This window comes from Pectinophora gossypiella, chromosome 1 (genome assembly GCF_024362695.1).
Source record: "Pectinophora gossypiella chromosome 1, ilPecGoss1.1, whole genome shotgun sequence".
NCBI classification, from domain to species: domain Eukaryota; kingdom Metazoa; phylum Arthropoda; class Insecta; order Lepidoptera; family Gelechiidae; genus Pectinophora; species Pectinophora gossypiella.
In genome coordinates this window covers 17303543-17316398 of record NC_065404.1, presented here as the reverse complement: position 1 = coordinate 17316398, position 12856 = coordinate 17303543, and the positions used below count along the sequence as shown (strand labels likewise).

General features: G+C 41.7%; 1 protein-coding gene across 1 annotated transcript; it reads left to right on the top strand.

The window, feature by feature from the left end:
* Window positions 1-3375: 3375 nt before the first annotated feature.
* LOC126370745 (sodium/potassium-transporting ATPase subunit beta-2-like) lies at window positions 3376-12572 on the top strand. The gene is made up of 6 exons (XM_050015784.1): window positions 3376-3475; window positions 3995-4184; window positions 7436-7690; window positions 9476-9768; window positions 10145-10313; window positions 10583-12572. Exons 2-6 carry the CDS (start codon window positions 4022-4024, stop codon window positions 10684-10686), a joined length of 984 nt encoding a protein of 327 aa, XP_049871741.1. The 5' UTR covers window positions 3376-3475; window positions 3995-4021; the 3' UTR covers window positions 10687-12572.
* The last annotated feature ends 284 nt before the right edge of the window (window positions 12573-12856 follow it).

The following is a 12856-nucleotide window of genomic DNA, read 5'->3' as shown; positions in this document are numbered from 1 at the left end:
ATCGCATAGAAAAATTAAATAAAATCGATACCAATCCACTTCCCCTCCTTACGCCCATCGATCTTGTCAGCCGGCGTGATTGACGGCGCGCGCGCACGGGATAAAGGGCATTTATGCGCTTTATGTTTTTTATTTATTTTCCATATCATTTTTATTAATTTATCGCGCCGGGACGTTGGTCGGACACGATTTATCACTGCGGCCCCAAGTTTCGCGGAAAAAAATAATTGCTTGGTAATAAGTACCGGATAATGTTGAAGAAGTAAGCTTGTGCTTAAGACGAGATAAAATATCTAAACTTCACTAACACAGTTGGCTCGACAGCGATACGACTCACCTATCACGTTGGTCTAACAGAAAGCTCGGTGAGGTGTGTGTACTTGAGTAGTTCATCTAGCGAACTAAGTTTTATTACGTTCCATAATTCCTAAAGTATTAGACATTCACTGGTAGTTATATCTTCACCAACATATTGGAATACTTTAAGGGTCCTATCTCACTAGAAAAAAATGTTAGTTATGAACAAAATGTCTAAAAAGGCTAGGTACCTTTCCAAAAAATACATATATAAAAAAAAAACAATAAGTACTGCAATTTGACATTCGCGCATATAAAAAGTAAGTGCGCCTGCGCCACGTCTAAGGATACTGCATTGATTTAAATAAATAAATAAAATAAATCTTTATTCCAGGTAACCTTTGGCTCATATGGTGTTAGTAAATGACTTATTTGTAGTGTTAGTATAAAATAAAAATAACACACAATATCAAAAACTTATAACTAAGCTTCAGGTTTGTCTATTTTATTGCATTAATTATTTATCAAAAAAAAGTAAAGTAAGTTAAGACGGCTCTATCGCAAAAAACGGTCTTCTCCAGACAACCTTCGACAGATGATATTATTTACACGCACGTTACATATGAGAATAGTATTAACGAGACACTTGTATGAACGGGTCAGTAGTATAACAATTACTCCAAAGAGTTAGTGATCCGTGGAGGTCGCCTGCGCCGGCGCAGCGGAGGAAGCGGCGACAATCGGCCGCGTCCGGCCACGGAGCTACCTACCTCCATATGACCACTCCTCACCTGATGATAGCTATGTCATAGAATAAAGGAATAATAATACTACGTATAGAACGGCGACTCTCCGCTCCCCACCAGCGGCTGGGCTAGATTCACCTCACCCCTCGGTCTTAGTTTAGTCTTCAATCGTAAGGGCGTCAGACGTCACACACACAGATGCGTGTGTACGATAACGTCAATGTGTAGTGTCTGTGTAAAACGAGGTGTAAATGTGTAATATATGTGGGGAAGATTTTAAGCGCCACGGCCCAGTGGTTGAGCTTTAGGCTGACGATCCGGAGGTCCCGTGTTGAATACCGGTGAGGACATATCACAAAAAACACTTTGTGGATTCTAGTTTGGCTAGGACATTGCAGGTTGATCACCCGATTGTCTGAAAGTGAGATGATCCGTCGTTCGAAGGGCACGTTATGCAGTCGGTCCAATAACCGACCTCACCAATGGTGTCAGAGTTACTATTAGCCTGTATCTACAGACATGTAACGACTACATACTCATACTCATGTAACGACTACATACTTACTTAGCTATATTGACCTTCTTTCTCTCTCTCACACACACACACACACACACACACTCACACACACACACACACACACACACACACACATACACACATTAACACCACTAATATAGATCTTATAAGTTTACACACATACCCACTTGTTTTCTTTAATGTTCCTCTTTTTTTTTTTATTATTGTTTTTATTTTTATTATTTTCTTATTTTTCTTTATTGTTCATTTATTTTGTACTTCTTTACGTTTACTTCATTACCAATACCAATGTATCACATAGAAGAGCGGGGCTACTAACACAAGTAAATATTTGCTTAAAAGTTGTCCCAAACACGAGTATTGTATTGATTTTTGGTAAATAAATAATTTTTGAATTTGAATTTGAATTGAATTTGAATTATCGTGTGGGTTGTGACGTGGAATACTAGCCTCATCAACCCTGGTGTCAAGGTTATTATTAACATGGTCCAGTGGTTGAGCGTTGGGCTCACGATCCGGAGGCCCCGGGTTCGAATCCCGGTGGGGACATATCACAAAAATTACTATTAGTTAGGACATTACAGGCTGATCACCTGATTGTCCGAAAGTAAGAGGTTCCGGTAACTACTTACTGATGTAAGTATGTAGTCGTTACATGAGCCACGTCAGGGACCTTTGGCGGCTAGGTATTAACCCTGACACCGGGATTGATGAGGTTGGTATTCCTCACAACCTACACGATAAGAAGAAGATTCTAAAATTTTCACTGGAAGATCGCAAGCCATCATCTGTCGTCCTATATTTTTATGTTACTTTAATGCATGTCCAAGGTAAAGGTTATCGCGAATCGTAACTGTTGTTCCAAAGGCAATATTAATCATATCGTGACACGGGCATCGCCGCGAGGGGGCGACTCGGACGGCGGTATGCATGTGCGCACCAGTGCGAACCTACCTGTTGTGGAATTTCAAAAGGTACTTTATTTAGTGCTTATAAATATTGTCATACGTTAGAATTGATTACAAATCATTTGACTTAGGCATATTTCCCCGGGTTCGATTCCCGGTAAGGTTAATGTGGATTTGGGTGTATTTTCATGTACGGCAATGTACTTCATCATCTGTCTGTCCATCTTTCACAGGGTCCGCTTACCTAACCTGAGGATTTAACAGGTCCGGTTTTTTACAGCTTTTTTTTTGACGTGACTTATTGTAGATTTGCCGCAGATGGCATTAAATACTTGGCCGGAAAGGTTTTACAGAAGCGACTGCCTCTCTGACTTTCGCACCCGCGAAGGTAAACCCAGCCCAATACAGGTTAGGTCACATACCTCTGAAAGGATTGCTAAAAATGTTGAATGTAAAACCCAAAATAATGGTCTATACCAATCGATGAGGTATAATGAGTTAACGGCCTGCGTGGTCCAATGGTTGAGCGTGGGACTCACGATCCAGAGGGCCCGGGTTCGAATCCCGGCGAGGATATACCACAAAAATCTCTCGGTGATCCCTGTTTTGGTTAGGACATTACAGGCTGACCATGATTGTCTGAAAATGATGATCAGTGCTTCGAAAGGCACGTTAAGCCGTCGGTCCCGGTTACTTCTTAGTGATATAAGTACGTAGTCGTTACATGAGCCATGAGGGGCCTTTGGCGGCTCAATAATCCGGGTGTCAGGATGATGATGATGATGATGATTTTGAGCATTCCTTTTAAATTAAAACAAATCTAAAATCCACTCAAAACTAGTATCTTCAAGCTAAGTAAGTATAATAAACGATTTCCTTGTTACTGGCTCACTCCCGCGCACCACGTCCCATTATCCCGCCGGCAGCGCGCGCGTCGATCAGACCTCCAGTCTGCGAGCTCGCAGCTCTCACGGCACTCCTTCTAGGTGAGTTCTTTAACATTGTACTTAGTTCTCTACTAAATTGGCGTTAATAATATTTTTATGGTCATTTACATTATATTATAGGGTGACAAAGCCTTCCGCCCGCGACTTAATCGCGCATTTTTTCCATCACCTTTTCATCCCCTTAGGAGGTTATTTTCGAGATAAAAACACTATGTCCTTCTCTAGGTCTCAGACTATCTGCACATCAAATGTACAAATTCGTTCAGGGTTGTAAAGCATAAGAAGACATGTACAGGCAAACAGAGTTACTTTTTTTTAATCTTATCTTATCTTATTTAGCCTATACGATCCCACTGCTGGGCAAAGGCCTCCCCTTGATTTATAATATTTTTTTAATGTGGATATAAAAAGGTTTTTGCTAGACTGCCAATAAATAAAAATAATAGAACGCGTTCAGAATAGAATAGAATAAAATCCAGGACTTTTAGATAACTCGAACTCATCAACCCTTTACTCTTCCCAGATAAAAGACCTTAAAAACCAGTATATCTCTTCCAGTCTCCGACAACCCGGCAACTCCTCAAGATGACGGTCAAGAAGCGCCCCTCCGACCTGACCAGCCTGGAGAGGTTCAACCTCTACTACAGGGAGAAGGAAGCCGATCCTCTCACTACCGGGGAGAAGATCAAACGGTTCATTTGGAACCCCAAGACCAGGGCGTTCTGTGGACGCACTGGATCTAGCTGGTGTAAGTATATAGGCTTTTTTTACGAGGGGACATGACTACTGCACCCTGGTGCCTTCCTGGTGCGGGGGCAGCGAGAAGGTTATGTTGGTCTTACATTGACATAGTGATTGCAATCCGGCGTCATTTTCAATCCGGCCGGATACGACCGGATTCCCAAGTCAACAAAACAAGTCTTATAGGTATTTATGATGCATGAACACTACGCACAACGCATTTAAAGTACCTACTCATGCAACAGTTATATTATTTTCCCACAAACTGCTAGCACCGGATCCGAAGACCGGATCCGGTGCTAGCAGTACCTAGCGCCACGGCCCAGTGGTTGAGCTTTAGGCTGACGATCCGGAGGTCCCGTGCTGTATACCGGTGGGGACATATCACAAAAAACACTTTGTGGATTCTAGTTTGGCTAGGACATTACAGGTTGATCACCCGATTGTCTGAAAGTGAGATGATCCGTCGTTCGAAGGGCACGTTATGCAGTCGGTCCAATAACCGACCTCACCAATGGTGTCAGAGTTACTATTAAGCCTGTAGAGGCCTCCGACAGGGCTCATGTAACGACTACACGAGTCTTTTGATCCGGTCTTCGGATCCGGTATATTGGTACCGGATCCGGTAACCATTAAATGATGCCGGATCCGCCGGATTATCGGATCCGTTTTTCCGGATTGCAATCCCTAATTGACTAAAACACTTCGGTGTCCGACATGGTGCCAGAACCGCGGATATGCTATCGCACTCGTCTGCGAGGTGTAACCCATATTCCAAAATGTTCACTCTACTCTTCCACTCGACTCGGCCTCAGCTGAGCCTTTTGATAGTTTAAGTTGGCATTTACATCCTCAACTTGAGGACAACGACCTCCGTGGTCCAGTGGTTGAGCGTTGGCCTCACGATCCGGAGGTCCCGGGTTAGATTCCCGGTGGGGACATATCACAAAAATAACTTTGTGGTCCCCAGTTTGGTTAGGACGTTACTGGCTGATCACCAGATTATCCGAAAGTAAGATGATCCGTGCTTCGGAAGGCACGTTAAGCCGTTGGTCCCGGTTACCACTTACTGATGTAAGTATGTAGTCGTTACATGAGCCATGTCAGGGGCTTTTGGCGGCTCAATAATAACCCTGACACCAGGGTGGATGAGGTTGGTACTCCACCTCATAACCCACACGATAGATAGATAGACTTGAGGACTTTACTCACTGACGTCGAGCATATCACACTGCCAATAAAATTATGTACTGGAATAAACTCCACCTAAGTTTGAGGCGCCGTCTAAGAATACCAATTTTGAGGTGAGTTCTAGGAAGACCTTGAGGTCGCCTTAACTGAGGATGGAGTCAAGAGTCAAGGAAGGTGGAGTCTTAGAATACGGGTGTAACTATAACCTAACCCAACCTTTTGTGGTGCGCGCGTCCACAAGCAACCTTCATGCTGGAGCAGCACTTTTGGAGTCTCAAGATATAGAATAGAAGAATAGGTCGTTAGCCCATAATGTTATGAAGTACACAAACTCTGACGATTTTCACGACGTTTTCCTGAACGTCTCATCCGCTTAAAACATCTTCTCAACCTGTATAGACCAGCAAAAGTAGTAGCACATAGGCCCTAGGCGTTGTTAAAAATTGTTGCAGGAAATACAATTTCAGTAACTTGGCTGCATAATTAATAATGGTTCTCTAACGGCCTTCATGGACCAGTGGTTGACCGTGGTGCTCAGGATCCCGTGGTTCCGGGTTCGAATCCAGTGGGGACAAATCACAAAAATCACTTTGTTATCCCGAGTTTGATTAGGGTATTACAGGCTGATCAGAAATCAGAATCATTTAGAAGGTTGGTAATCCACCTCACAACTCACACGATAGAAGAATAAGAATGGTCACTAACCTTATAATAACCTATATTACAAAGTCTCTGTTTAATCACCGTCATAAAAAGGAACTTACTCTTTTTGTAATAACGGTAACATTGCCCCATTAAAACAATTTACAAAATCTGTAAATGCATTGACCAAATTGGAGATGTCCTTAGATTTAGTATGATCTACTCAGAACCGGCGTGAGCGTATGAAACGATTCATGACAGGATCGAAGCAAATGGAATTCCATAGTCTTTGCTTACTGCGGTGTATAGGCGCGAGTTTATGTACGTATACTTATAAAAAATATACCCTCCGGACTCGTGGTCACACCAGGTTGTCACACCAGTATGACAAACAGGAATTTTTTTCTTGTTTGTCACACCGCTAACAATACAACACCTTTTATCACACCATTGTTAGTGCGGAGAATATCCCTATGATAAAAAATATATACAGGATGTTAGTGACATCGTAACGAAACTTCGAGGAATGATTTTGACCATGATTCTGAGATGATATCAAGTGGAATTTTCCATCGCAAAAAGGATCGAAAATAATTTAAAAAAGCTAAAAAAAACATGAATTTTGCGACGGAAATTTCCACTTGATATTAACTCAGAATCATGGTCTAAATCATCCCCCTCGGTATTCGTTACGATGTCACTAACACCCTGTATAGGTAGGTACCCCAAGACATAAAGAAACCTTTTCCCGTAAATCCCTATTGAGACTGGCCATGAACGGCGGATACCGCGGCGGCCGGTGAATTGTCCCAATGAGATCATTGCGACTTCCTGCGCGCGCGCTGTGCGCCGGAGTTGCCGGACCACACAATCACGCTGCGAGACCGATTTACGTGAACCGGATCGAACCAGTACGGTTGTGGAAGAAAGCTGTTGAATGAGCTTTTGTCTGATTTAATGCTCTCTGAAGCAAATACCTATAGATAAAAATCACGTCAAAAACAAAGTAAGGTACCTACTTTGTTCATTCGGGATTCCATCATCATCTCCCTAGCATCTTCATCTTCTATCGTGTGGGTTGTGAGGTGGATTAGCATTATTCAGTTTTTCACGGGGTCCGCTTCCCTAACCTGAAGATTTGACAAGTCCGGATTAAAACAAAAAAGTACAATGCTTCTATTTTTAAGGTCTTTTTAAGGATTTTTTTACATAACATAACGTAGCATCACGTCTGTATCCACGAGGGGTTAGGCAGAAGTGTATAGTATACATTTACATAAAGCGGTGCGCAAGTCCTGGAAACCACGTAATATCACGTGGTAGACATTGCGAATAAAAGAACCTCGCTCAGCATAACCCGCGGCGCGCCCTGAGTGTGCCACGAATTTCTTCATCAATCATTCATCTTCCATTCTTCTTCCACAGCTAAAATCGCCCTCTTCTATTTCATCTTCTACGCGGCCCTAGCCATCATGGTGGCGGTGTGCATGTGGACGTTCCTTCAGCTACTGGACCCTCGACAGCCGATGTGGCAGCTCGAGAGCAGCATCATTGGCACCAACCCTGGACTCGGGTTCCGCCCGACGCCACCAGAGGTCGCCAGCAGCGTCATCTGGTACAAGGGGAACGATCCCGGGAGCCATCAGTTCTGGGTGAAAGCGCTCTCGGAGTTTTTAAAAGGTGAGTCCAAATTAACAGATCCGGATTCGATTCCCGACTGTACGGACATTGCAGAGTTGAATCAATTCTTCTGATTGTCTTAAAGCCGTTGGTCCCGGCTAATAAAATTTCCACCAGCCCGCACTAGAGCAGCGTGGCGGAGTATGCTCCATTACCCACTCTCTCCACTCCACCAGTACCCACTCTAGTTGCTTGAAAGGAGGCCTGTACCTGGCAGTGGGACCAATATTGGCTGTTTATGTTATTTTATGAGTCAAGATGATAGATCATCCTAGGTCTATGGAAACTACAGCTCACTTTCTAGTCATACATACATACATGAACTCACTCCCTGACGGCTCTGATTTGCAGCCTCTATTCGGAAACCGCAACTCCCTGGGTTTGGATGGAGGGGAGCAGAATCGAGGAAACGTTTAGAAGCTAATTTGAGCCATTAGGCAATGGTTGGTAGACCTAGGCCAATGCGCAGATTTTCAATACGCAGGAACCACGGGGCGCCGCGGCGCCGGTGGCGTTTCGCAAGAATCGATTTTAGTACGGCGATGGATTACCTACAGAGGGACTCGCCTGAACAAAAACGATCCCTGCACCATGATCGGACCGATACAAAGTACCTTACCTATCTCCTCACGCCTATTTCCTACCGGGGTGAACAGAGACTATGGAATTCCATTTGCTTCGATCCTGACATACCTCTCTTGTGATGTTAATAAATCTGTTATAATATGATACGGCTGTGAGTGTGCTTGGAAATTGAGTAAATTAGTTAATTTAGTAGTAATTCCTGCTTCCTGCACACATTATGCACTTACATTTTGTTTTAGACGTGATGTGGAGTCAAATCACGTTAGGTACACTTTTTAGTGGTCATTTAATCTGGTTAAACTATTGAAGTAAGTAGTTTAGGAGCCATGAATCATTGGTGCTTGAAAGAAAACTACCCGTAACTAGTTTGAATTGAATTGAAAAACGCATTATTTTTATTGAAAGATTTAGTACGATCTGCTCTGAACCGGCGTGCGTGTACGAAGCCATTGATGAATGTGAAGGAAGCAAGAGAAGTGTGTCAGGATCGAAGCAATTAGAATGATTATAGTCTCTGCTTACCCCGGTGAGAAATAGGCGTGAGTTTATGACTGTATGTATGTATGAAAGGTACCGTAGTACCGTACTCTAAACCGGCAAACATGTAAATACTATGAAAAGAGATTTCCTATTAATGTACTTACATTACAGAATAGTTTATTAGGAAAGAAGGGTGGAGCGGAAGGCAAGAGGAAGACCGCTGCCCTATTTTCCCTAAAAAGTAGCATGGAAAATGCTACACCGACAAGACAGTGGCTCTTAAATTAGTGATGAGGAGGTTTTTTATCAGTCAAGTCTGATTTTAGAGGCACCATTGAATCACCGACTTCTTCAATGAAAAATTCTAATATAGAGAGACGATATGATAATGAGAGACGATGCGGTTTCAACACTTCTAAACAACTAGAATAGAATAGAATAGAATAGAATAGAAATAAAGTTTATTTTAAAAAGGACGCCACACACAAAAAAAGACAACAACATCATATCAAATTTCCAAAAAAAGGGCCTTACTCAGCGCAAGTCGCAGCGTGAACCACGACGCTGATATTATGTGGACCCAGTTGGGTGACGCACGAACATCGTGTTCCATAAATATGTGTTAATGGTGTACATTATAATATAATACCAAATTACTTTAATAGAATTAGAGTGTACAACGAAAATCACTCAAGCACTTCTTATACTTTTCGTCCACAGACTACAAACACGAAGGCAAGAAAGCCGGTGCTGGTCAGAACATCCACAACTGTGACTTCAAATTGCCCCCTCCAGCAGGCAAGGTCTGCAACGTAGACATTAGTGCCTGGGGACCTTGCGTCGAGGAGAACCACTTCGCCTACCACAAGTCTACTCCCTGCATCTTCCTCAAACTGAACAAGATCTTCGGATGGAAGCCTAAGTTCTACAACAGCTCGGACGCTCTCCCCGCCGCTATGCCCGACGACTTGAAGGAGCATATCAGGAATATGACGGCTTATGATAAGAATTATGTAAGTATGGTTAGATATATTATGGGTGAGGGCATTAAGCACTCAATCTGGATGTTCCGGTGGGGATATATCACATACATTATCTTCTTTAGGCTGTTCACCTGATTGTCCAAAAGTAAGATGATCCGTGTTTCGGAAGGCACGTTAAGCCGTTGGTCCTGGTTACTACTTACTGATGTAAGTACGTAGTCGTAACATGAGTCTCACACCAGAGTTGATGAGCCTTCCGTAGCTCGGGTCAATCTAGTTATTACCCACATCTGTAACCTTTTATTTTCGCATGCCATGATTGTTACCTGTTCTGTGTACCTTTTAAATGAATAAAATTAAATAAATAACTCCTAAAAGTGTACAGAACATTTCCGTTACCTTCCAGCTGAACATGGTGTGGGTCTCCTGCCAGGGGGAGAACCCCGCTGACCGGGAGAACATCGGGCCGGTGCAGTATCTGCCGTACCGGGGGTTCCCCGGGTACTACTTCCCGTACACCAACCAGGAGGGCTACCTCAGCCCGCTGGTCGCCGTCCATCTGCAGAGGCCTAAGAGTAAGTCATGATCCCAATGTTCTTCAATGATATAACCTCTTGAGGTCCAGTTTTCCAGACATAACATAAAAACATCATAAACAGCCTATGCCGTTGGTCCCGGCTATTAGCCGTAAAAATACCTCCACCAACCCGCATTGGAGCAGCGTGGTGGAGTATGTTCCATACCCCCTCCAGTTGATTGAGGCAAATACCTAGTTGTATGGCCACTTCGAATCAGTCATTTGACTTATTGAAACAAATTAATAAAACTACCTTATCTACCACAGCTGGCATGCTGATAAACATCGAGTGTCGTGCGTGGGCGCACAACATAAAGTACGACCGGACAGAGGGCATGGGCTCCGTACACATCGAGATTATGGTGGAGTAGCTACTCCACTGCCACAACACTTGGGAGAGAGTGAATGAGAAACGTTCGACTACTGGTGACAATGACAGTAGATAGGACAATAAAGCCGTGGTATTCTCAAGGCAATGTTTGGTATATTGTTGCAACCTCAGGGAAATCATAAACGGGGTTGCCTTTGGTTAGTTTTACACTACATTTTTTCTACCACTTTGTGGGGAGAGGTGAAGTATACGCGTACGGTCACGAGCATTAATATGTATACACTTTGATACCATGTCACATTAACTTTTTTGACAAATTGAACTGTAAGTCTCACTAAATGTCAAATATGTTAGTGCGACAGAGTCCTAAAGTGGGTACATTATATTGCTCATGACTGTACAGCATACATTAACACACTGCTGCACATTCATAAGAATAAGAATTTAAGAATAAAATATTTTTTTGCCAGTAACATTTCATAAGAAAAATATCTCTAAAAACGCATACCAAAACAAACCGTGGAATAATAAAATACGAACCAATCGTTCATGTACTTCAGCAGAGACTCCCGTCTATAACTTCTGTCAGGTTGCAACACAACATACTTCAGCATCAATGTTGTCTACCGCATACGAGTTTTAAAGATTTTAAGGAAAATAAATGGATTTTTTAAATTGGAATTGGAACATGGACGAAATTCGCGGGTAAAACGCCTTGCTACCATAATAGGCTAGGTTCCAACTAGACAAATCAGTTACTTTTTAATAAACGTCGAAACACAAAATTATGGAATTTGTATGACAAAGCACACTGTGAAGTCATACAAAAACGTGATAAAATGATTAAAATTCATAAATAAGTTAAATAGAAAACAGAAAATGTTTTTCGTTAGTTTCAGATCTGTCTTTATTTAGTAATTAGGATGTCATATTTTTTCTTGAACCACGAATAATTTTCTTGAATATTTTTTCTTGTACTCGACCGAATTGGTTTTAAAGTGCACAGATCAATATGATTTCTAAGGGAAGCTTACAAAAGTTCATTATCGTTGCTTTATAGTGAAAACTTAAGCGCATTTTTGCAAAATCACATTCAGATGATTTTTATTGACAAACCTAGGATGGACACGCTAATTTCAATTTAGATGAAAGTAGTCTCAATTTTGTATGAAATTAGTATGTGTTTCCAGGTTTTATTGAAGAAAATCACGAAATCAGATTTTAGCAAAAAGATCTAGAATATTTTTATTTTCACGGTAGTGATATTGACTTCAGTGTTCGAAGGTCCATCCAATGAGGGCCTTACCAATCGACGTTCCCCAAACACACGATAGATGGCGTTATTCACTTTTAACGTGATAGGTATTACCTATTTTCTCATTGCTGAGGTACGTAATTATTCAAAAATGTAATGTAATGGTAGAAGCATAATATAAAACGAATTGTTGCTTGATATTTGGATTGCTTCTCTTTATTTTGATCATAATAATAATGGGTGGAAGATGTAATTGTATCTTGGGGTTAAAAGAGTCATCATTTCTACCCAAAAACAAAGATAAAAGATGCATTATGTCTGTTATCTATGAAATTAGAAGTCGCCATCTATCGTGTTTTTGAGGAACTCCGATTGGAAGTCCTCGGAGAGTCCCTCTTTGTCAAGGCTAGTTACATGTTTCACAAAGATTGATTGAAGAATTCGAATTCTCTACTTTGGGGGATTTTACAAAATAAACAAAATGGCGTGTCTGGATTATAGTGTGACTGTAGATGTAGTAGTGGTTATGTTATTGAGTCATAAAACAAATGAACGTAATAGTCAAAGAACCAAAGATGATCGAGCATGTTTGTTGATTTTAACGATTATGGTAATGTGATCAAGATGTAAGTAATTTATTGTATTAAATAGTGTTCAAAAAAGTGTTTGATTTTAATTTTCCAAAGAGTTTTCCAGAGGGAGAAATAGGCGTGATCATGCATGTATGTATTATACAGGGTGTCCCAGAAGTTCACGTTCAAAATGAGATAGAGGGGCTCATTAGCTACCCAGAAACACCTCCATTTTTGTTCAGCGATTATTACCTTACTTCAGAAATCATGATTTTGTCGCAATCTTTTCCTTAATATTTTTTTTTTTTTTACTTACTTACTTACTTCATAACTATTCCTAAGGATGTGTACCGCTAGGTGAAAAAATAAAAACAGTCAAATCA

Coding starts and splice junctions, on each gene's coding strand:
- LOC126370745 (XM_050015784.1), top strand. CDS start 4,022: ATGACGGTCAAGAAGCGCCCCTCCGACCTGACCAGCCTGGAGAGGTTC. Junction 4,185..7,435: donor ACGCACTGGATCTAGCTGGT/GTAAGTATATAG, acceptor CTTCTTCCACAG/CTAAAATCGCCCTCTTCTAT. Junction 10,314..10,582: donor CCATCTGCAGAGGCCTAAGA/GTAAGTCATGAT, acceptor TATCTACCACAG/CTGGCATGCTGATAAACATC.